The following is a 26,371-nucleotide window of genomic DNA, read 5'->3' as shown; positions in this document are numbered from 1 at the left end:
AGTGTATTTTTATTTGCATAAAATTAGAAATCGATGGGGGCAATTGCTCCTCTGTGCCCCCCTGCAGGTGCATTAGCCGTTAACGTTTGCCCCCTCTAGAATTGACTTCAGTCGAAATCTGAGGGCAATGACCCCCTGTGGTTACGCCACTACATGTATAACCTTTTCGGACAATTTTAGCTAATCGCTACGACGAGAATGGATAATGATTAGTTGAAATGTTGAAGGGACACGCACAAAGAACAACCAAATCCAGAGGCCGGAACTCGAGTTCGGGATCTTCGGTGACAAGATGAAATGGAAAGTCGACCACTGTAGGAGCTAAGTCACCAGCAGAGAGTAATTGTTGTCACCAGGTCTGCTTAAATTATAGGGTGATTTCACACCGAAGCGACAAGCAAGAGGCGACAAGCGACACGTGTCGCTTGGAAGAGAACCGTAAGTAATGAACTAAAACTTTGGAACAGAAGCGACACGACAAGCTGCACGTGTATTGCAGGATTTATCCAGGATTTTCCTCTTTGGGGGGATGTTGGAAACTTTTGGGGGGGTGTAAGTTTTGGGATGTTAAGTGAATATTTTGGACAGTTTCTAATTCAATTTGTTCATAGATGTTTCCAGAGATTAACCCACCCCCTACACTTCACGTAACATTTCAGTAGAAAAGATACGTATGTCAAATGCAGGAAAAGATGTAAAATAGATTTTTGTGATAATGTTAACATTTCAGTCTAATGTTTCGAGTATTGCTTTCCGATAATGTTCACTACTTGGTTTAATCAATCGTTAGACAAACGACAAGAGATGACATTGAAAAACACAAAATTTAAACATATTATTACCAGAAATCATTTCATGCAATTCTTAAGCTAGTTATAAAGAAATTAGGAACACTTGCGCAATATTCTCTAACTGTATTTGTATGGTTCTTGTCGTAGGTGTAAGTCGGAGTTCATCTCTAGGGGGTGCCCAATTCATTGATTAAACATCAGTGAGAATTCATTGCATGGGTGAGCTCACGTTTGCATGTTTGAATACAGACATAATATGACTCTGAAATAAATGAACAGACTGCGAGCGAAGCGAGCAAGAAAATTTTTAGAACCATTTCTTTGCAAACTGATAATGCATATTATTATTTAAACATAGCGACAATACTTTCATTTCACAGTATCCCACGATGTTTACTCTTTACAATCTTGCTTTGCTCGTTCGGCGCCCTCTTTACCTCAGCACATGCCCCCTGCCCCCTCCTGTTCTAGCTTCAGTTAGAAATATGCATATACAGGGTGACTGGTAATTAGATGTATTCCCTGAAAGGGGTTAAAGTAGAGACAATTTGCAATAAATTTGACCATATGATACCCCGTCCGAAAATTAGTAGTTTTCGAGATAATCGAGTTTCAATTGTTTTTTTAAAAAATGACAATTTTCCACATAAAAAGATGAATTGAGAAAAAACTGCTCATTGTATGGAACTTATTTCAGCGTTTTCTGATAGCTAACAAATAAGTGGTTCGTTGAAAAAAAAGTTTTTCCCAAATAACAATCACATGTAAGTAACGGGTGGGTCTAAACTTACAAGTGATGAAAAAAAATGCACTCTTAGTTTACTTGGCAACGTATTAATAACAAAAATGGTATGACACGAAGCGTACAAATTACGTAAATTACTTCCTTGTGTCATCTTCTATCCAACAAGGTGCAAATGTTGCCAACATACACATTTGTGTACAAGAAATAATACTTCATTCCTCTTCATGTGAATGGAATCAATGAACAATACAATTAAAGAACATTACACGTCTTGCTCAAAGTGGGCACCTCCGTTACGAATGCAGGCACGCAGGTTTATACGGACATTTGGTCTCTTAATTCGTGATGTGATGGTGTCCTTGATGTGTTGACCAGCTGTTAAGATCCTCTCCCTGAGCTCTTCTTGCGAGTTTACCGGTGTCTTGTCATCTGGCTCCAAATGTAAAAGTCGCAAGGCGTCAAGGGGATCGAGCTGGGCAGTCATCATGATGATAAATCATGTCACGTCTTGTATCTAGAGGCACATCCTCCAACAACATTGCCATCCCGTTCCTCAAAAAATGTTCATAAGTGATGCCATTTAAGATTTGGGGCAGGAAAAATGGCTCGATCAAATGATTGTTGATTACGCCCATCCATACTTCTGCCTGGGCGTGCGACAGTGGCTGGATGAAAATTACTCAAAGAAATGGACTGGGCGAGGCGGCCCGATTCCCTGGCCGGCTCGATTCCCCGATTTAAAGCCTTGCGACTTTTACATTTGGAACCAGATGACAAGACACCGGTAAACTCGCAAGAAGAGCTCAGGGAGAGCATCTTAACAGCTGGTCAGCACATCAAGGACACCATCACATCACGAGTTAAGAGAACAAATGTCCGTATAAACCTGCGTGCCTGCATTCGTAACGGAGGTGCCCACTTTGAGCAAGACGTGTAATGTTCTTTAATTGTATTGTTCATTGATTCCATTCACATGAAGAGGAATGAAGTATTATTTCTTGTACACAAATGTGAATGATAGCAACATTTGCACCTTATTGGATAGCAGATGACACAAGGAAGTAATTTACGTAATTTGTACGCTTCGTGTCATACCATTTTTGTTATTAATACGTTGCCAAGTAAACTAAGAGTGCATTTTTTTATCATCACTTGTAACTTTAGACCCACCCGTTACTTACATGTGATTGTTATTTGGGAAAAACTTTTTTTTCAACGAACCACTTATTTGTTAGCTATCAGAAAACGCTGAAATAAGTTCCATACAATGAGCAGTTTTTTCTCAATCCATCTTTTTATGTGGAAAATTGTCATTTTTTAAAAAAAAACAATTGAAATTCGATTATCTCGAAAAATACTAATTTTCGGACGGGGTATCATATGGTCAAATTTATTGCAAATTGTCTCTACTTTAACCCCTTTCAGGGAATACATCTAATTACCAGTCACCCTGTATATAATTTTAATAGTTCTATGTTGCGAGTGAGTTACAGATACTCTGTTGTTTTCAAATCTCTATTTAAACAATGATTCACAAACTGAAATAAACTAATGAAACTATTATGACATAAATTATATAAATTACATTTTAATATTTACCTTGTTTTCAGAGAAGACTTTTATTTTTACTTCATTTAAGTGATAGGACAGAACACACACAGAGCTCATCAACGGCACTTTCCTCACTTTTTTCCTGATTACATTTCTTTATAAAAAATAGAACTGATTTTCGGAACCTTCTTTAGAAATGCTTCCTGCTTTTCATATTTCTCCGCTTTTCTCTTTTTGTATAGGTGTGTTTCACCTACGTCACAAACTGTTGCATTGTGGGATCGAGCAGCCATGATTGAGGCCAGTCTTGTAAACATACGGAATTCAAAAGGGTGGGAGGGAGATTTGAACCTTGTTTACGATGGTATACATTGTGCAGTATTCGGTTGTTTAACAGAAACTCACATTTATCCTCGAATTTTCGGCGAAGAACAACAGAAGGTGCGCTTCACGGGCACGGAATTCGATAATTGTTGATCAGAAAATTGGCGAGAATAAAGCGTGCCAACATTAATGAACAAAGCAAACATTACAGAGTACGGAGTGAACAATTCCTTTCAAATAAGTTCATATATCAAGTGTCTCAGTAACTTTTTAGTACAAATGTATCGAACTGGTGTGTTTAATCGCACTTGCAAGAAGTGTATCCTTGTTCTTTGGTAGAAGGGTGCTGATACTTCCAGTAAGTTTGACGACAAAAATGATAATATTGAAAGTTAAATTCATCTTTTTAATTGGACATTTGTAATTGATTATTTATATTTCGTTCGTTAACACAAACTGTTTTCAATGGACATTTCCACTCAATTTTTTTTACAACAATTTTCAAAACTACACCCTGCAAGTTCTCGCGTTTCTCTGCGTCCAATTTAAGGCAAAAACGAGACTTCCAAAGTTGCGATGCTAGCGTTGCGCTGAAAACACGCCCCGCCATGTTAATACGTCACGACTTAGAGAGAGCTCGTTTGTCGTCTGCTTCAAGCGTCCAGTTTACTGCGGGTAGCCCACGGTGAGCGAACATGTGGAGCAGTTTTACAAATCTGTACATATTTAAATAATGGAAGAAGGAGCGATAGTGGAAAGGAAAGCTATGCTTTGTAATGATCATTCTTCCATGATATATACCTGCTGCTCACGTGCAAGATAAATAAAAGGGTTCTGCTGCGTGCGTGTTCTCAGGTCATGCGAAAAATATTGCTTGTAATATTGGTTGCTGATCAAACTTTCAAAACTGTATATATATTAAACTTATATTTATCGAAATTTACCTTAACCTATGTAGTGCAAAATAAGAATTTTCACATTCTTCACTTTATTTATAAAGCCTATTTTACTATATTTTCCATAAAGCAATTTCAGTTTGTGTTTCATTTCTGTTGTGCAAGTTATGATCAAATATTTTTGGGAAATTAAGAGAAAATACACTGAGAAGATTACATCAGTTGCACAGTACATATTAATACTTAGTTTATGTATAATTATTACAAGGAAATAATGTGTATAACCAAGGACGTATTTAAGGGAGGGTTCAACGGGTCCACCCTCCTTTGGTTCAGTAAAATTACCAGAGTTACCTGTTCTATCAGCTTGTTCATAAAAATTTCTTCGGACTTATTTTATTCTCTTAAATTAGAGACGTAGGACGGGATACGGATGGGAAGGAAATTACGTAATTCCACACACCAGATGGGACTGCAGACCAAATGTCTGCAATTTCCTGATAATTTCAGAATTTCTGCGATATGAAACTGCATTGAGAAAGCCAAATCAGTTATTCCCCCCCCCCCTCGAGTCATCCTAAAGATATTTGGTTTTTAAAAATGCAGTGACACAAGATGAACAGAAAAGTATCAATACTAGCGTGACTTCGTGACTACATACACACAACTTTGTCGGGTCCAGGATCCTATCGAGACGAGACGTGGCAGGCTTGGTCTCGTTCTCGTTGAGAGTTGTAAATTTCTGTCTCGTGTTTATTTGTAAATGTCTCATTGACAGTCTCGTCTCGATTTATAAACATCCGTCTCGGTTTCGGAGGGCAATTCTCGTTCTCGTCTCAAGTCTCGAAAAATATAGAAGTATATTTATCATTATAAATACAAAAAAAACTTTTCTTTATATATATATATATATATATATATATATATATATATATATATATATATATATATATATATATATATATATATGACTCCTCGTTTCGACGGTACGAGCCCTCGAAAACTGAATATTATCCTGCTTATACTATATGCAAACCAAACCGCAGATTCAGAATTACCAAGAATGAACTTGGCGTTGTAATTATTATACACAAAATTCATGATTTATCTGAAGAAATCGCATGTTCCAGGTTTGACTCTCGACCTGGGCATGACTGTTTCCTTGTGAGTGACATTTCATTGAACTGAAAATTGTTACATGGGAGGATGTTTGCTCGAGACTTTGGGGACAGCTAGGGGGATGCTTCTATTGTTAATGTTAGTGTTGCTCACGAGACGAGACATTTTCCGTCTTGTCTCATAAAAGGAGATGGGACAAGTGAATGTTTTCGAAATGAGATGGGACAGAAGAAAAAGTTCGTCTCGTACCGTGGCAGGTTGGGTGCTTGTTGTGCTTGTTGGTGGAAGTATTAGTGTGTGTGTATGGGGGGGTGGGTCCTCCTGCACCCCGACTTCGAATACTGCTTGTAGTCATTCATCTTCATTGGAGCGATTAGCCAAAAGTGGGAAAAAATGTGATGTTAGAGAAGATACATACTAAATTAACCATGCGTTCTCATTTTTGCGGTTAAACAAAGTAACGGAGAAGCGACGTAAAAGTAGGCTAAATACAAAAATTTGCAATATATATATATTAACTGAAGAAACTGTCATTTACTGCAGGAAATTTAAAAACTTACCGTACCTTTTTATACCTTATCACCTCTTATATAGCAGAAATTGGCATGTAAACCAGAGTGTTCTAAACGTATTATCTTAAAATTTGCGAAGAAAATAATTGTAATTCCAGAAAAGACATTCCTATAACATTAACTTCTTTCCAGTCAGAACCAACCTATGTATTCGCAATGAACAAGGCTGTTCACGTGTTCAGCGATTGACTGTTGCAAGTTTTGCTTTGTCACCCTAATGGGAAACGCCTCTACCGAGTGGCTGAAATATAGTAAATACTGCTATACTGCTAGGGCGTAATTCATCTCCAAGAAATGGAGCACAGATTTTTGCACTGGAAGTTACAAGATACTTAATTTGCACAGTAACAAGTGACTTTGATGTCGCTTCCGCGGCTCATGCTAAGTTGACGGGACGAGCAGAAGCCCTGCCTGCACGCATTTCTAAGTGATGACGTCAGGGGACCTCGTGTCTGTGGAGAGGACATTTTCAAATCCGTGACGTGGGAGGTGAATTTCAGCGGTGTTTGAAGGCGTGTTTCTCGAGATCCAAAACAAATATCGCCGAGATATTTTGCACATCTCATGTTTGTGTCATTATCTGTAAAATGAATGGATTTAAAACGTTTTTTTTATGTCAAAGTAGAAATGTCCATTGCTATCCGATCCATGAGAAAAGGTGCCGCTAGTAGGCTTTGCGAACTGTCAGAAAAAAAAGCAGTGCTTGTTTAAAACATATTAATGAGTAATGACATATCAAAGTATAGCAAATTGATTGAGTGATTTGGTTTATTTTACTTCGCTTTTCTGCCAGTTTTGGCTAATCGTGAAGACGAGGTTGAGTGATGATATGATGAAATTGGTACACTCACAAAGAACACCCATGTCCAGGCCGGGATTCGAACCCGGGACCCCTGGCATCGTAACGCGCTGAGTTAACCACTCCGCCACTAAGACCGGCATATCCCAAATGTTTAAAGCAAGGAGTGAAATTACTGTTTTCGAGCAACTCAACATATTAAATTACAGCTTGAACAAACGTTAAAATGAAACAGAGACGACAATGGCAGAGCCTTGGAATTTACAGTTAATCTGCACTGGATGTAAATATTTCAAGCAGAATTCGAATCACTAAAAAATACGAAAACGAATTGATTCCAGGTAGCTGGGTCAAGTAAATAAACACGTGAAGTACACTTGACCAAAGGTATAGGCCCCTTTCCGTTTCGTTATCGTCCAATTCACATGGATCTACACCCCAAAACCTCGCTTTTTCTCCATATCTTTCTCTGTCGACTGCGCAAAGAGTTTGAACATATGAAAGATTACCGCTATTTCGACATGGGACAACTGTCATTAATTTTATGCAATGTTACCAACATTTTACAAGCGTACGTAGTGGCGCAGGTATAACGAACGCTACGTGGTGGGTATTTCCTTGCAGAAGACAAACAACTTGGCCGCGAAGATGACGGTGGTGTGAATGCTGACGTCACATTAAACGCACCTATTGTGACCCACTGAGTCTTACTCTTTGATCGCTCATAATGAGCGTAATGACGCTTTAAACTTACCCCAACAAACGCACGTCGGACACTGACACACGCGAGACGCGACACACCACCTACTTCTTGAATAATATTCTCGAGCAACTAACAGTAGAATAGTACAATGCGAAACCCCTTTAACCTTTTGTTTACCAAGCCCATTTTCGCTGGTAAGCTCCCGATGACCCGCCCAATTTTGAGGAAATTACAGGGTGACCTTCAAACGACTGTAACTTGGAGACTAAATGCAGTAGATGGAGCATTTATATAGCGTTATAAGCGGAATGAACCATAGTAAGTAAAAATATTTTATTTTATTTACCTTTCCTGCAACAACTCCCAGGCTTGGTGTGTGGTGCCTCAACTTTTACTGGTGGAATTTCATAAAACATGGCACCACACACAAAGGCATACGGCATGCCATACACCGGTATTTTGTGCGCCGTTTAGTTGAGGGCCCGCATACAACACATCTCAGCTGTTCGTTTTCCAGAGCAGGGAAGTGTCGGGTACCACGAACTTCATACCGCAGGGATGCTGGAGGAAGGTTGCTCCTTTGTCCGGAGAAAGGCCTAGGGTTGGCCCCAGTTTGCGTTTGGGGAGGAGCTGGAGAGTGCCCCCCGGACGGGCCCGGCTCGCCACTTGTCTCCAAAAGACTTAGAGCCAACGTTTCACGAAACCATATGTGTCTCTCATTTCGATGAAATGTCTTAAACAAGATGTAAGCATTGAGGACAGACTGGTCAAGTAAGTGGAAGAAGAGTTTGACAGTCCATTTCTTGGTCTTTCGTTCGAAGGAGTAGGAATTCGTCATCCGGTCGGCCTTGTCAACGTACCCCATGTGGCTATTGTATTCGCATACAATAGCTGGCTTGAGGGCGTTGCCATGGTCGTCGCAGAAATTTCCCTCAGCTTGTGACTGATGGATGTTGGTCAACACATACACCTCTCTCTTGTCTTTCCAACATATCGCTGTCATGTCATTTTTTACCCGAACACGTAAGTCTCCTCTCTTCAGTTTCAGGTCTGTCTTCGTAAAGTTGGGAGGGAGGCCTTTTCGTCTGGGATTGACGGTCCCGCAGCAATACACACCTTTTGCTGCGAGATCGTCAAATAGCTCGGGAGAAGTGAAGTAGTTGTCCATAAATAATTTATGGCCAACTCCCTGCACCTTCCCCGTCAACACTACAACTAAACTGTGAGTCGTAGAAGTCGTCGCGGTCGCCCTGTCCTTGTTCTTGCCCCCATATACTGTCATGTCGTAGGTATACCCTAAAGAATCACAGAGTTTGTAGATCTTGATCCCAAACCTCTTGGGCTTCTTTGGGATATACTGTTTGAAAATGACTTTGCCTTTGAACAACACTATGGCTTCATCAACTGCTAAATGCTCTGTAGGATAGTAGCATTTAGAGCTAAGCTCATTGAGTTTATCAAAGATAAATCTCATCTTCCACAACCTGTCATAATTGGGATCTTGGCGGGAGGGTTCCTTGTCATTGTCTTCAAAGTGGAGGAATCTGAGCAAGTGTGTGAATCTGTTCCGTGCCATCTTCTGTCCGTAAAATGGTGTTAGGAGATGTGGTTTCGTGGACCAGTAGTCTGACAAATGTGCTCTAAAGTCATGTCCTATCAGTAAGGTCAATGCAATGAAAGTCTTCATCTCATCCAGAGTCACGTCACGTTCGGGCTTGGTCGTTGGATTTCTGCGAATATGTTGGTGATAGTACCTGTTGGTCTCAGTCACCAGATGCTGGAATATTTCTGTAGGAAAAGTCAAGGAAAGAAAGTCGGTAGGTGAAGAATGTTCGTCAACACGTCGTGACGTCAGGCCTGTCGGTCCGGAGAAAGGTTGCAGGATAGGAGCGCATCTACCGGGTGTGGGTTTGTGCCAGTCTGCAGGGGATGCTGGGCCAGGAGTAGGAGAAGGGGGGAGAGGGGAGCGTGTCGCTGTGTCACGTCTCTGTGACATGTCATCAGAATCAGATTCCGATGACATGCCAGATGAAAAGTCAAACTCTTCTTCCTCCCACTCGGAGTCCGTGTCCATCAACTCCAGCTCGTCACGAATTTCATCGGAACGGAGATCACTAGGACCCGCCATGTCAACTCTAAGCCTTTCAGAGACTAAAAACTAACTGTCTTTATGTAGTCAGCCACCAAAAATGCAATTCAGAAACAGACACTTGCAGCCACACACGTACACAAACAGCACTTCTTTCTCTCACAACACAAGCACAGAGACGCACGCACCACAACCGCTCAGTTCTGAACAGTGAACTCTTCTGGCTAAACAAAGGAGTGTATGTGCGTCTAGAAACTTCGCAGAGGGTTGCAACTTCATTTATAGAAGTTGCAGATCACATTTCCGTCACGTGCAATCCACTTTCATTTCAAGAACTGTCTTTGTTACTACGCGAGCCCTTTATTTCCCCTCCCCCACCTACCCGGAGCTTGCTCACCTCCCTTCACCCTCCTTTTGTTGGCAAGTACCAAGTAGCAGCTTTCGGCGAGAAAACCTTTCCCACCTAAAACTTTGGCTGTTTTGTTGCGATGAAACAAATACTGCGTATTTACTTTTGCGCAACATGTTTTTTTCTTTGAAAAAAGTTAAGACAAAGAAAGCCTCCATTTCTCGCCTTTTTTATGGGATTACAATACGCACAACAATCCTTACGGCAACTTATCTGTGGTTAGCTGCGAATAAGGCAATGCCAAATAAGCAGTCCCGGACCGAGGCGACAATGCTAACAGGGCCTGGGAAGGATGGTCTTTGGCAAGTTCATACTCAATAAAAACCCAGAAAAGCCCAATGACAGCATTGTACATGGCGAGGAAGTGCCGCCATTAAATAAGCACTGCCCCTACTGCCTTGTAGGGAGGGGAGGGATCCCCAAAGGCTAAGGGAAGGAACCCTAACAGAAAACCGGCCAACGGCTCTAGAGATGGAAAAGACTGTAGAGTCCCAACATCCTAAGAGGCGGAAGAGCTACAACCCCACTGCCTTGTGGTAAGGGTTTTGACCCGAAGGCTATGGGAGAAAACCCAGAAAGAAAACCAAGCAAGGGCAGAGGCTTAAAGGGAGCACTCCTCCCACAGCCCTAGCTTCATCGTAGGGCTAATAACCCACATGAAGTGAAATAATACATATTCAGAGAAACACAGGAATAGAAGCCGAACAGAGTAAACAACGACGACAATGCAAGGTAAAACGGACTATGAGATTTGGAACCTGGAACATCACCTCCCTCTCAGGAAAGGAAGTGGAGATTGTAAAAGAAATGGAGAAATACAAACTAGAAATATTAGGAATTAGTGAAGTCAAAAAGAAAGGATCAGGAGAGTTTGACATGGAAAAAGGATATGTTCTCAGGTATTCAGGAGTAGAAAGAAGGAGTAGAGTAAAAGAAGGTGTGGGAATTATTGTTAGTGAAAGACTGAACACTAGAGTAACTGACTGGAAAGCAGTTAACTCTAGGATAATAAGACTGAATTTGGAATTGGAATTAAACCGTAGGATTACCATTATACAAGTATACGCTCCTACAGAGGATAAAGATGAACTAGAAAAAGAACTATATTACAACTCCCTCCAACAAATATTAGATGAGGCTAGAAATGTAACGGAAAACGTTATTATAATGGGAGATTGGAATGCTAGAGTGGGAAATGAAATTAGACGAGGACATGGAAGTTTGGGAAGGTATGGTGCTGAAAAGACCCGAAACAGCAATGGAGATAAAATGCTGGAGTTCTGTATTGATAACGAGCTCCGCATCGGAAACTCCTTCTTCCCGCATAAAATAATACATCAAATTACCTTTGAAGCAATTAGCAGAGGAGCACAGAGCACAATAGATTACTGCGTATATACAAAAAACAGCCATTATGATGTAATGGATGTAAGAGTTTTTCGCAGCGCCGAGCTCAGTACTCAACATAGACTACTAGTAATGACGACCCGATTCAAACCACTACCTGCACCAATTAAGATAAACCTTACTAAACTTAAAATATCAACATTAGAAACCCAAAATAAAAGAAAGGCGTTTCAGAGGAAACTGAAAGAAAAACTTAGAGAAAAAGAACAAAACCATGGACAAGAATGGAATGTGGAAAATAAATGGAAAGTAATGAAAGAAAGCCTCAATGAAGTTGCAACAGAAATATGTGAAATAGTAAAGATAACAAATAAAAAGAAGCAGACAAGATGGTGGAGCGATAATGTGAAAGAAAAAGTTGCAATTAAAAAGAAAGCATGGCTAAAATACTTAAAGACCAAAAGAATGGAGGACAAAGAAGCTTATATACAGGCAAGAGATACAGCAAAACGGATAGTGAGAACAGCGAAGACGGAAACCTGGGAACAATTTGGAAAGGAAATAGAAGAAAATCATAAAAATAATCCAAGAAAATTTTGGCATGTGTTGAAAAATCTGAAAGGAAAACGAGGAAAGAAAATAAGGAATATCAAAAACAAGAATAACGAGGTGAAAACCAATATGAAGGAAATTTTAGATACGTGGAATGAATATTATGCGGAAACCTTTAGAGAAGAAGAAGAGGAATTGTATGAGGAAAGACCCATGAGGGAAGAAAATGAGAACGTGGAAGCTGAGGAAGAAATCCAACTAAAAGAAGTACAAGAGGCAATTAAATCTTTAAAAACTGGTAAAGCACCCGGTTGGGATAATATACATCCAGCATTTATAAAATATGGAGGAAAGGAAATAGAGAAATGGATATGGGATTTATACAGACTAATATGGGCAACAGAGAAAATACCAAAAGATTGGGAACTGAATGTAATAATTCCTATACATAAAAAAGGAAGTACCATCGATTGCTCAAACTATAGAGCAATATGCTTAGCGCCAGTAGCCCTGAAACTATATTCACACATTATAGAAAAAAGATTAAGGCAACAAGTGGAAGATAAATTGGAAGAAGAACAAGCAGGTTTCAGGCCTCATCGTCAAACTCAAGATCTAATCTTCTCCCTGAGGAACGCAATAGAGAAGATATTAAGCAGATGAGGGGAAATATTTACAGCTTTTATTGACTTAAAGTCTGCCTTCGACAGAGTACCAAGAGGACAAATATGGAAGGCCCTTCATCAGTTCCAAGTAACGTCAAAACTGACTAGAATAATTCAAAGTCTATATAAGAACGTTAAAGGAACGGTTAGAATAAATGGACAATCCTCCAAGGAATTTAATATGGGAAAAGGAGTAAAACAAGGTGATGGGCTTAGTCCTCTTCTTTTCATATTATTCATGGATCAAATTATAAAGCAATGCAAAAGAAGAACAAGAAAATGCAAAATTGGAAATTATAAGATGAAACCGGTATGGGTACAAACATTAGTATTCGCTGATGATATTGTTCTTCTAGCAAAAGATAGCAACAGCCTACAAAATGCTGTCCTAGAGTGGGGCCGAGCATTCAAAGAACGAAAGATGGAAATCAATGTTAGCAAGACGAAAGTCATGCACTTCACTAAACAAGAACCAGCAAGGATGCACATTCATTGGAATAATAAGACCTTAGAACAGTTTGAATATTTAGGAACCATACTAACTGCGGACGGGAAATTGGACTCTGAAATTAATCACAGAATTCAGAAAGCAAATAATCTGTACTATAATATCAGTAACACCATTATAGGTAAAAAGGAGATTAGTAAAGAAACAAAAATGAAAATATATAAAACAGTCTATCTTCCCACGCTATTATATGGATCAGAAAGCTGGATAATGCAAACTAAATTGGAGAGCAGACTTACTGCTACTGAAATGAAATTCTTAAGAAAAACTGTAGGAAAGACAAGGAGAGATATGATACGAAACACAACAATAAGAAGAGAATGCCTGAATCAGGAACCACTGATTGAAATCATCGAGGAGAGGGAATTAGGCTGGCTGGGACATCTTATTAGGATGGAGGAAGAGCGTAAACCGAAACAAATATTCGAGGCCCGACCAGAAGGAAAGAGAGGAAGGGGACGACCCAGGTTGAACTGGAACCAGTACATTTATGGACTGGCACAGAAGAGAGGGAAGACACCGGACGAACTGAAAAGACTGGCACAGGATAGAACTTCTTTCAAGAAGTGGCTGAAAGGACCCGACGCCTAAGTGGGCATAAGGGAAAAGAAGAAGAAGAAGAAGTTTTCACAGCTTTCCATAGCATTTATGCATGATTTCAGTTGACAAGAACAAAATAATCTTATTTCAAAACATAGAGCAAAAAGAAATCCAACGCGCTTAAGTTAAAACTCCCTTACATTGGAAACCTGGAGAGAACAAAACAGGGGTTCCTTCGGAACACGATTTCTTGAAAACCATTTTACACATTTGAATCAACTTTGTGATAAATTGATTAGAAAGGATGAATCTTAACAGTAAAAGTTGTAACTTTTCCCCTGCTACTATATTTTAGAAGATATTCGTTGTCAAATATCTCAATATTTGCACAAGGAACCAGCCTTTTCAGTGCCGAGCTTTTCGACGATGACGTAATGCATCCACGGACAACTGCGCATACGATCTGCGCCGGCCGAACGAGCACCCCCTCTTCTCAACATTGAACGCGAATCACATGCTTTTGATAAGCGGCCAATGCCGGCAGTAAAGGGGAAAGGCGTTCCTGGAACGCAGCCAAGCCGGTGTTATCTTTCAAAAGCAAGCGGCAGGTTCCACGTTCTTGTCGCAATCGCCGACCCGGCTCAGCACAATACTCTACATTCGAAACAACGTCGGTAATTAAAACAACAAATTAGTAAACTAGTTCCGAGCCTGCTAGCCTATCTCTCTTAAGAAATATTCTTGTTAACTTATATTTACAATACAACTACATTGTCATTCCATTCGTGTGTCCGGAGAAAAAAAAAAAGAGTCAATCCGAGAATTAGGTATTCCTTATAAATTTAAAACAAACAATCGTGCCGCCCCTACCAAAGTGCCGCTCTAGGCCCCGGCCTATGAGGCCTATTCGGAAATAGGCGTATGCGCAGTGAATGATTCACCCCAACGAACTATATTTAAGCTGTAAGAGAGAGCGCAACCTCTAATTTGTTGGTATAATAAAGTATCAATATGTACAATGTTTCAAGATTTAAACACAACGTTCTTCGTCTTTGTCAAGTTTCCTGGTGCAGTTATGGGCTGTAATTTGGCCTTCAACATCATGTAAAGAGGCCGTGACTGCTTTTGCTTGAAACACCGCTTGGAGGCAAGCCAGTCCAGAAAAGATCAGTCAACATGGTAGTATACTCTTGTGCAGGGTTTCTCAACCGTCTGGCCGCGGCCCGGTATCGGGTCCTGCTATTAATTATACTGGAACGCGAGAGATTCTGCTGAAAGTGGTTGACAAATAACAATCCTAATTTCATATTTGAGTTGTGAGTTTTAAAGTCCACCTTATGCCCAATGTAGACTAATCACGACTGGGCCTACAGTTCAAAGTTCGATCCTCACCACTATGTGCAGTCACCGGATATCGAACCTAGGATCAATGGATTACAATGCGATTACTTACCGCTACACAAACCTCATTTTTTATATTTGTTAAGAAGCATAGACGTAATCGAATTATGATTATGCCAGAATTTTTTTTTTTTCAATATAAGTTCAAGGCTATAAAATTTTTAAAAACTGGAAAGTTAAATACGAGGAAATTTCTTTGGATCTGGGCATCCACTTTTGAATAAAGAATTTACAGGGCCACGTTCTCGAAGGTTGAGAACCACCGCTCTAGTGTTTATGTCTTTGCTTTATCCAGGCTAGAAAGGAAAGTGAAAAGTCTAGCGTACACTGTTTGAGGTTAGTGGACATGGTTTCTTCACTTTATCATGGACAACATGAGCCCCTCCAAAGTTTCAATAGCTTGCACAAATTTTACAACATGATTTACGTATATAACAATGACTCATCTTACTCTTCCTTCTGGTGACTAATAAACCTAGTGCAATTGTAATGGTATCATCACCGACCGAAATCTTGCAAACTTTGCAGAGAAACAAGTGTCGCTTGTAGCTGGGCAGTTCGGTGTGAAACTCTCGTGTTGCTTGTCTATTCGGTGTGAAATCTTCCATAATGAAAGACACGAACGAAATTAACTGACTTCGTGAATCTGCTGAAACCAATTATTTTACCGACTTTAGGAACCTAGCATGGAATGCATAAGAATTACCAAGCAAATTGTTCATCACCACTGTCGTACGCATAAATTCCATAAATTCTGAGAAAATCAACATTTTCAAATGAAACCAGGAGTTTATAAAAAGTAACTTTAAAGATAGTGGTAAGTGCAAACTCATTTAAAATCATCCCAATTACCACTTTTGTCTTTGAATAACTTTTAAGGCAAAGATTAAGAATAGTAATTACGAAATACCAAGAACAAAGCTAGGAGATACGTGATGGTAACAAATATTTCATTACACTCCACTTAATTTGCTAAAAATAACGTTTACTCTATGAACGGCTGTCATTCATTTAGCACGAGTACCAATTCTCGGCATTAAGTTCCTTGGGTATCAGCCCTTTCTATGAAAGGTTCTAGATATGTACCTGGTGGTACATATTTGGAACCCATATTCCCATACTGAGAGATATCTGGAGTCCATTGGAAGCATTGCGGTGAAACTTAGTATAGAGACTATGCAAACCATGGAGAAGCAAATGCCGATGAAAAAATAGTTCAAATTTTCACCGCCAAGTGGAAATGTAGGCCCAGTCCCGATTAGCATATCTGTGCATAGAACTTAGATAAACTTTGTCTTCTGGTTGTAAACAAGATATTCTGGTAGTGAGCATTGCAGTCCAAATGAATTGCATGTTTTTCTATGATAAACATTCTTCTGCCTAAGAAAATGTAATTGCCCACCTCAAGAAAGATTACTGTCGACAGGTCGTTGCCAGATATTTATATTTATGTACACACACACAAACCTTATCAGTTGGACTCTCTTTTAGCTGTCATTGCTGCTAAGTATTTTGCATAGTGTTGTTCACGAGGGGAGACATTTCCCTTCTCGTCTCTCGTCATAATCAGTTGCAAATACTTATTGGAATAAAGTATTCTCCTTGGGAACCAAAATCAGCGTCTATTGCATCAAAAGAAGGCAGTTCTATTTATTTTTAACACTCTTTCGAAACCCAGCATTATTTCCCATTTTTCAATTTATTTCATGTTAATATTTTCTTTTGTAATTGTACTCTACTACCAATTCAAATACCTATGTTTGTGTCAAAATATTGTGATAAGAAAACTACCCTCGATAAGTTCTTTGAATGGGAAGTTAATGAAAATATTGTAAACCCTACGAAGAAAATTGCATTTATTACTGAGGGTTCGTTTCCAAGCGATACTACTCGCCTTTCGCGTGTTGCCTCGGACTGTTTTAGTACAGAGCGAAGTGACGGGTGACAGTGTTGTCAATCATTTGGAATCTTCTTCCCCGGATTTTCCGTTCTTCTTTCCCTCCACCATTCCTTCAAGATCATCCATTAGGATACAGTTTCTTCTCATCCAGTGACCCAACCAACTTTTACACGTTATTTCACATATAGGTTGCACATAAGCCTCCTTTCCTTCCGATCTACACCAATATTCTTCAGGATCCCTGAGAGCCTGTTCCAGTTCACTCTATCAAAGGCTTTCTCCAAGTCGACTAATGCTACAAACATTTCTTTACCTTTTACCAGGTATCTTTCTCCAAATATTCTCAGTAGTCCTATGGCGTCTCTCGTACCTCTTCCCTTTCTAAAACCAAACTGTTTTTTTTTTTTTTTTTGTAAAGTCCAGGCATTCAATTTCACGGGACATAAGGTCATATCTCCCTCTTTTTCTATTTTATTTAAACTTTTGTTAGGATGGTATCCATTTCGTCGGCAACCCCATTTGCAGCTGTAATAGAAACACTTAACCAATTTATTAAAATGCTTAGCCTATTAATTTTATTTGAAAAAATTACCATCTAATTAAATTTTGGGACGAGAAACTTGGACTAGACTTGTTCATTGTTTAATTCCTACCTTAGTCGCTCGATGGCAACGCCACTGATCACTGTAAGGAATGGGTAAATTTTTTGTCAAGGTACAGTTTTACATAAGTTTTTGTGTTCAAACCAGAGGAATATATTGCGTGGGGCGAATCCTAGTTTTGTTTTCATATCTACGTTTTAAAAATGTTTTTGTTAGGTAAAATATGATAAATAGGTTGTGAGACTCTCTACCACTGTTTAATTTGGATCCTAACCTTTCGAAAACTTACTTAGTCTACTCTTCAGGGCAGTTTTCGAAGTATGGGGATCCCACCCCTTCCAGCTGGCATAATTTGCGTAAATAATTTTCTCGCCTACTTTTTTGACCATGTAGAACCTCACAAGGGTAGAACAAACATCACCCCTCCTCTCCCCTAGGTATTTTCATTTCTAACACTGATGCAGGGAATATATTAGATCATTGTTCAACTTTGGGATGTGACAAGTACGCCGCACGCGCATCCATTGTGCATCCACGTGTACATAATTGAGTCAACTGAAAATCTTATACCATACGAAGTATCAAAGAAATTGCAGACAATGTCTGAGGATGTAAGGTAGAAAATTCACTTTGGATATTTTTAACCCCGCTCTGTCAGTGTAGAATCTATGAACTGTGTAAACACACACATAATAGGGTGATTTGTAACTGATTGATTTGCTTTATTTTACTTCGCTTTTTGTGCCACTTTTGGCAAATTTGCGAAGAGGGGGATGAGTGATGATATGATGAAATTGATGAATGGACACTCGCAAACATCCATGCCCAGGCCGGGATTCGAACCCAGGACCCCTGGCGTCGTATCGCGATGTGCTAGCCACTCCGCCACGGAGGCCGGCGGTCCTCTGTACTGTTAGCAACATTCAAGGATCGACTGTCGTATATGCAGTGCGTTCATACTTTCGTGACAGAAACAGTGGTAAAAAGTCCAAACCCATTCACCATGCATTTGATCAGTTAAACAAGATAAGTTTTGTGTTCGAGACTATCATATAGGGAAATGTGAACAAGTACAATCTATGTAATGTTAATGTACTGAATATTGGTTTAGAAAAAAATTTATTGTCTATGTATTACTATGTTACAAAGATATTCCTTTTAAAACTTTGCATCTCACTAAAGCATATGTGCTTTCCGGTATTCAAGCAGTGTTGCTAGGTATGGACAAAAATAATTACAGAATAAATATAGGATAAGGATAATGAAGCGGCAGGGAATTTGGTAGTGTAGCACTCCTCTTTATTGAACAAAGGCATAAAACCAATTTCACATTTTGCTGTATAATGTTGAGACACTGAAATAAACAATTTCCACACAGTTTTCGGTACAGATTATTAGAAATATTGTTGTTAATGCAAAAAAAAAGTTATATTTTTACATGTGCTACGACCACCTGCTTCTGTCACATTACAAAGCTATCGTACACTTCTCACAGTGATCAAGCCCTGGTAGAAATAAAATGCTGTTCATTAACAACATGCCATTTCTATTCACCCAACATCCAACCTTAACAGTGTAGAAATTAGTAGTCACGGATTCACACTCACACAAAGTTCTTGGTTCGTTTTGGCAGTATTTTTTGCTGTTTCGTTTATGTTTCTTTGGTTTTGAGCATGAAGCTCTTGTATATTACCAAAACCCACCCAGCCTAGGGTTAGGGTAATAACGTTTTTAAAAGCTTGTTCGTTCGTACATACTGCACGTTCATACTAACTCGTACTAACTTCTACACTGTATTCTATTATCTAAAAGGAAATTCGATATGAAACAGCAACATTTTTTTTTCCTGATGCGATGTTAATTCGTGTAATAATATACTTGTGTGTATGTAAAAAGCATAAATTGCATAAAATCTCCAACCCGTTATAGAATAAAAAATGGAGACGCTCTGACTGATTGGTTTTTCTTTCTCGTCGACTGATTTAATAGCTTTCGGTGGTTGTCTGCTGTCGGCTCTCCTGGACCAAGTACACCTGGCTTCCAGGAACGGTGCTTGTGGTGACGAAGGTGCGGTGCTTGGCTCTGATCAGAGAGAGGTTGCTCTCGGCTGTTTCCGCGCGGTCCTCAGCGGCATCGAGTTCCCGCTGGAAGCGTCGTACGCGGGTGACGTTCTGCTGGGAAAAGCCCTCCTGCAAAGAGATTAAGAAAGAGAATCGTTACGTGGCCTTATGAGAAAGGCACACTTGTGGAGAAAAATCGCAAAAGGATATGTGAGGAGTGTCCATAAAGCAGTGGGGGTCATTCCATATCAAATCAACATTTCTATTCATTTGAAATTTGGCATACTGCAAGCGCCAATTGATCAGTATTCTGACCTTTATTTCTCTTGTTGTTTTCTTTTCATAAAGTAAGTTGGGCCAAAAAATGGTTACAACAACAATTTCTGAGCACAACATTGTCAAGAAGTAAACATTTTGCACTTGCAATAAGAAAATCTATTCATCTGTATTGGAAATTTCCAATATTCTTCACACAAGACCATGAAATCAAAAGCAATTGGCCCCACTTTACATTATGGAGGAGTGCAAGAAGAGAATTTATTGGCAGTTATACTTGCTAACAGTATACGAACATTTGACAATAAAAATGCTTTAAAAATAAGTTCTGTGAATGAATACTGACTTTGCACATGTCTTGAGATGGAATCGTCTGCTTTCTTTATTATTCTATTTAAATCTACCTTACAAAACTTTGCAAGTGATACCTCATGGAAGTTATCTACTCAACAAATACGTGTAGATGCTGAAATAACTGTTATAAAATGTTTATGTTAATGATGTATCTTTCGAATATGTATATCATGTTGAAAATACATATTAAATAGTGAACTTATGTGTGATATATAATGCACATACCTGTTCCTGCAGTTGCCTCTTGTAGGTGCTCATCCTTTGGTTGGCCTTGTCCAGGGTTTCCTGGAGGAGTGTGATGTTCTTGGAGTCCTCCTCGCATTGGATCATCAGTTCCTTCACGCTTCTCTCCTTCTTGCGCAAGATATTGAGGGTCTCAGCATGACGACGCTTCTCCCCATCCAGCTCGAGTTCAACATCGCGCAACTGGAAGCAGAAAGGTTGTACGGTGAACAGCGTATTACAAATGCGATAGATAATTTTCATACTTTTTCTTTCGGTATTCACATTGGTTACAATCACAGGTTATGCCTGAACAAGAGTGCAACCGTGAACTTGTATCATGTGAGTGCCTACATATTTGATAGAACATGCCCTTTTCCAAGGACTCGTAGAATCGTCACACGGTCTCAACGAATAAAACCTTGTAAGAAAATGTGTTTGCCTTAATATCCTCAAGGGGCTATTAAAATCTGCCAGTGTTACAACGCGATACCCTGTGTGTATATCGGGTGGTGAGGGAGCGTGTGTTTGAGAGTATGTGTGCATATAAAGGGTGTTTTTTTTAAGAGTGATAGAACTTTCGATAGGGATAGCTGTCATTTGTTTTGTTTTGATGACATGTTGTTTTGTCATTTCATATCAGTGAGCATTTGCAAATGATCATGGAAAGATTTCCAAAATCAATGTTTTGTTCGCCAAACGTATAGAGCACTTCGGAAATATCGGTGCTGTCAGTGAATTGGCCTCACAAGATCATGGGACCTAAAGCCACTGGATTATTTTCTTTGGGATATCTAAAGTCTCTGGTTTATGCTGATAAACCAGCAACAATTGACGCTTTGGAAGCCAACATAACTCGTGTTATTAACGACATACGTCCCCAATCACTTTAAAAAGTGGTTCAAAATTGGACTGATCGAATCCGGTTCATCACAGCTAGTCGTGGTGGACATATGCCGGAAATTATTTTCAAAAAGTAAATGTCAGAAAGTTATCTTTCAAATGAAAACACAATTGGCTTCAAACTTATATTTTTATGCGTTTTATTTCAATTCAAAGTTCTATCACTCTAAAAAAAACACCCTATATATATATATATTATACATTTACTATTTTCAGTTTGTAAAATTCTCAAGGTCAAAAGAGAGATTTCAGCATTTCTCAACACTGCTAATTTGTCTACTGAGAATGTAAATGTTCTATGTCAAATTTTTCATTTTTTCAGGAGAGCCCTTTAAAGTTTGACATTATATTTATTAGACCTTTGCCACGATTGTGCTGAAAGTTTGTATCATTGCAAAGGCTGATATATTGAAGCCTCTCTAAAAATAAGTAGTTGTTTGGTTAGTTATGTATGCTGCAATTCATTATTGAAATTTCAGAACAATTGCAAGCAACACCAGCTATGATTTGAGATTGCCAGTGTTCTATCTACTAGATATAACACTGCATTCTGGAAACGATATGGAGATGAATCAATTTCATTATAAATTTGTCATTTGGTAGCAAAGTAAAATAAATTATTAATATTTTGTGAAATCAATCAAATACTTTGAATCCACTATGATTCAAAATTCTTGTCTGTTAACAACAAAAGTAAGAACCGAAGCCCGCTACCGTTGCTAAGTATCGTATAAAGTCTAAATATTTGGGATCGTAGATAGGCTAATCTAGCCTAGAGCACTCGCTAAGCGAGAAGGACTTAGAAGCCAGTAAAAGGGGGCTAGCCCCTGTAAAATAAGAACTACAGTCACTATTAAATTTAAACACTTCAATTGACTGGTCTGACAGGGGTATGAGAGAATGATAGACAAGGATATAGGGAAGTTCGTTACCTGTAGAACTCGATGTGAAGATCCACTCGCCGATCCGTTGATGAAACTCTCCTCAAATAAAACTCCTTTGGATAGCGTACTACTCCTCGCTGTAACTCCTATAGCGCCGGTCGATAATCCGACTATAAGCCGGAGTCAACAACTATTCACGCCATAACTTTCTTAATTCAACTGCTTATATAATTACGAGGCTACGACTGTGCACGCGATAGATTTCAGATACCTACTGGGAGGAGAAATATTCTCTCAAGCTATTTAAATGAAATTCGAACTTTCGGCCGTTGAGAGACCGCGTCTCTTGCTAACGGCGGTTTCAGCGTAAAGCAGTGTTTGCATTCTCTTTCCTGCGATTCCGGAAGAATTCGTTATCAGCGGATTTTTACATCCGCTGAAGATCGCAGGTGTTATTTGCTTGAAAGAAGCTCTTTCCAGCTTCTTTCATACTCGGGCCCTTTTTAAGAGGTGATTTTACTATTGGGCTATGGCGTCCGTGGTCCTGGGTTCGAGTCATGTCTTCGACATGATACGGTATCTCCCACAAACGACTGAGGTTAGAATGCAAGTGGTTTATCTCACACTCGGATGGCACTTGTAGTTGTTTGATGAAATTGTCGTAAGGTTTCTCGTGGCTGTTTCCAAATTCTGCACATGGATCAAAAAGACTCTCCATATATCAGTATTGGTTGCATGTAGGCATCAGACAATTGCAGAGATGAAACAATTACATCCTAAATTGACCATTGCCAAAATATCTCGATTCGTTTACAATTTGGAGATAGAACATTTGCATTCTCAATGGACGAATTGAAACCACAAGTTTTTAAATTAATTTTGTGTACTGTACACCTATGGAAATTCCAAAAATCCAGTTTTGCCCATTGGATACTATTTTAAGATTTGTATTTCTTGTTATTACTGACTTCTTTTACGTTTTTTAAAAGTTACTTAGAGTAAAATAGTTTGGAGTGTTTTGTGCATGGTGTAGTTGATCAGCATTTGACCTTTCCTACCTATCTCCTTGCATGATTCAAATGAAATGTGATTATGAAGTGTTAAGACAGTAAATTGTGTTCTAAACAAGATTTCAAAGTTTGAAATGAGAACTCGCTTTTACAATTAAGTAATCTTCCCACTGATAGTCAATTAAGTTCACAGTGTAATAAAGCATGCAAAGGAAAAGAATCGTGATGCCTCACCCTAGCTTCCAGCTTGCTGATGATTCTCTTGCCACCAACAATAGCGTTTGCTTCCACTTCTTCAAGACGCACGGACAGGTTCTTCACTTCGATTTCCAGAGACTTCTTAATGGATTCAATCTTCACAACGCGCTCTTGTTCCTCATGCAGGAGCTCAACTGTGTGTTTCAGCTCAACTTGCACGCGCTGGTAGCGCTCATCAACAAGCTGTAAAAATAAGATCTGAGTTAGGACATGGACTATTAAGACCAAAGACTGCTATTTCCTCTCCTCGCTCTACGGCCACCATCGCAAGTAGCCATGAGTGGCATGTTTGTGGACAAGTTCATACAGATACGCTAGATTCTATAATGTGATATGTCACTCAGGGCTGAAAGGTTAATACAAGGACAAAGTGGTTTTCACTTATATTCGTGCGTATAATAATCAAATGCAAACGCTAAAAAAGCGAGAACACAGGAATATGTAATACCTCTTCGATTACCTTATACAGATCTCTTATCCAGAGTAAATTATAAGATACAAAAACAGTGGGAGGAGTGGTCCAAAATAGAGCTACAAAATACCACGTCCTATAAGTGGCATGCTCAAGTCAGTAATCATAGACCTTGGTACTACAACATGAATCTGCCTCGGGCAGTGGTTGTTTTTATATTAAGAATGCGTACAGGCCATGTATTAGTAAACCAACATTTGACTCGTTTAAAGGTTGTTCCATCAACTTCCTGTCAGTGCGGAGAAGCTAACCAAACACTCAACCTTTATTTTTTGAATGCCCCTTAAGGCAACAACACCGAGACTCTTTATATAAAAACTTACAACATGCACAGGTTCCATTTCCAATATCCTTATCTACATTAATATCTGAATCTCGTACTGCAGTTATTTGGATTCTTTATAGTTTCGCTAGAAAACATAGGTTTAGAATCTAAACAGCAATGACCCTCACGATAATTTAAATCCAAAAGACCTCGCAAAGTCGTTATATCATAACAACAGAATGGACTACAGCACTCAATAAGTCAATTGTGTTTCGAAGAAAGTGAAAAATATTCATCACAATCGCAAAAGTACGCGGTGTTAGCCAAAAAATAAAGAAGGTTAATACGAACACGAGCGCCTCCAACCGGATGGTTTGAACAAGTCAGTCGTGAAGCCGTGGCGGAATAGTGCACACAATAACTAAGAAATTGTGTGCATTCTTCTTAATAATATAAGTTTCAATACTATTTGGCATACATTACAGTATGAGTACTCAGTTTAGTGAAGAATTAAGGTTTCATTCGTTGTAATTTCCTCCACGTATCTCAAGAGTGTGGTCATTCCATCAACGAACGGTGGTGCTCTGCTTTTAATTGATTCATCTATACACATTCGCTTCGTAATTGCAAGCATTTCTGGAGAAATAAAATAACACTTCGAAATGTTCCATTTTCTTTTGAATCTGGAAGTCATGAATTGAGGACTAAAAGTGGTAAACGTTTTACGTGCCAAAAGCGAAAGTGTTGGGAAATCGCATCGTTCCGCACATCAGCCCGTAAGAACGTGCACACTAGTGACCTCTTTTCACGCCCTTTGAACTACTTAGAGGGCTACCAGCCACATTTCACGTTTACCACATTATAAAGCATGGCACATTTCACAGTTTAACGTGGAAAACGGTGCTTGAATTATTGTGGCACTTACAGCGTTTACCAATTTTAGTCTTCAATTTTTAACACGAGCGAAGTTTCAAATGAATACATTTTTCTTCTCATGAAATGAAGTTCTCTTTCCTGTTATTTTTAGCAAATGGATAAAATGCTTGCTTGTAAAATTGAGATTCAACGACAAGGTCAAATGTTTAGGTAGACTGACTGGAGCAGTGTTGTGATGGTACATTTGAGTATCACTGCCGAGGTTCATTTTTCGAAGACCTTCTCTGCCACAGTAAGTATTTAGCAGAAGGTTCATGGCAAAAGTCAACAACTTCCATCTGTTTACAAATAGATGAAGTCACGGGATTCAAAAAACACTCCATGGAGTAAGTACTGTAATTTCTGATGAAGGTATAGATTCTCCGGACTTTAAGGTAAACGCCTGTTTTAGATCTTAAACTCTACATTCAGTACAAAAGGAAGAATCTGAGATGTTTTGAATGGAATATTGTCCGGTAGAGTGACGTCATGGAAGTAGATGGTGAAGCTTACCCTGAGTTCCTTGGTGACTTCGTCGTAGTCAGCTGTGATGTTGGTGAGGTCCTGCTCGATCTTGGCCTTTGCAGAGGCAATGTTCACGTTGATGGTGGTGAGCTCGTTGATGCGAATTGTAGCTTCCTCGTAGCTCTGCTCAATGCTTCGCTTAGCTCTCAAAGCCTACAAGTAAATATAAACAAAGATCAGCCACATTCAATAATTTCTGATAGAATTGTACACATCGGTATGTGTATGTATACACATACATAAACTGTATAAACTGTCTGCGCGGGTGTAAATACCGGGTGATTCAAAAGTCTCTTGACATTTTTCTTATATCGCTAATGGTTCTCAGGATGGGATAAAATACACTGTTGTTTTCCAGCAAGATGGTGCACCACCCAACGTCGCAAGAATCGTTCGGGACTACCTCGCTGACACCTTTCCCGATAGGTGGATCGGGTGATTTTGGGCGGTTCTCTCTCCAGATCTGACTCCCCTAGACTTTTTTTGTCTGCTGTTTAATTAAGTTTAGGGTGTACCAAGTAAAGATCAACACCATAGAGCAACTGGCGGAGCGAATAGATGCAGCAACAAGGGAGATCACGCCAGCTACATTGGAGCATGTGTTCAGGTCTACCCAAAAGAGGTGGGTGCGATGCCTAGACTTACAGGGTCACCACATGGAAATGAATTGAGTTTGCCTTCTATTCTAGAGCACTGTCAATTTTGTCAATAAAA

General features: G+C 39.3%; 1 protein-coding gene across 1 annotated transcript in view; it reads right to left on the bottom strand.

Annotated features, from left to right (window-relative positions):
* Positions 1–18,615: 18,615 nt before the first annotated feature.
* Prm (Paramyosin) overlaps positions 18,616–26,371 on the bottom strand; it is a 72,776-nt gene continuing 65,020 nt past the window's right edge. The window contains exons 15-18 of the mRNA XM_083122320.1: positions 25,646–25,810; positions 23,457–23,663; positions 20,429–20,629; positions 18,616–19,702 (exon numbers count right to left, since the gene is read on the bottom strand). Coding sequence (XP_082978446.1) covers positions 19,496–19,702; positions 20,429–20,629; positions 23,457–23,663; positions 25,646–25,810 — 780 coding nt within the window. The 3' untranslated portion in view covers positions 18,616–19,495. The remainder of the gene's footprint in view (positions 19,703–20,428; positions 20,630–23,456; positions 23,664–25,645; positions 25,811–26,371) is intronic.

The sequence above is a fragment of the Lepisma saccharinum genome, chromosome 5 (genome assembly GCF_977018435.1).
Source record: "Lepisma saccharinum chromosome 5, izLepSacc3.1, whole genome shotgun sequence".
Taxonomy (NCBI): Eukaryota; Metazoa; Arthropoda; class Insecta; order Zygentoma; family Lepismatidae; genus Lepisma; species Lepisma saccharinum.
Note: the sequence above shows the minus strand (reverse complement) of the source record. Positions and strands in the feature narration are given on the sequence as shown.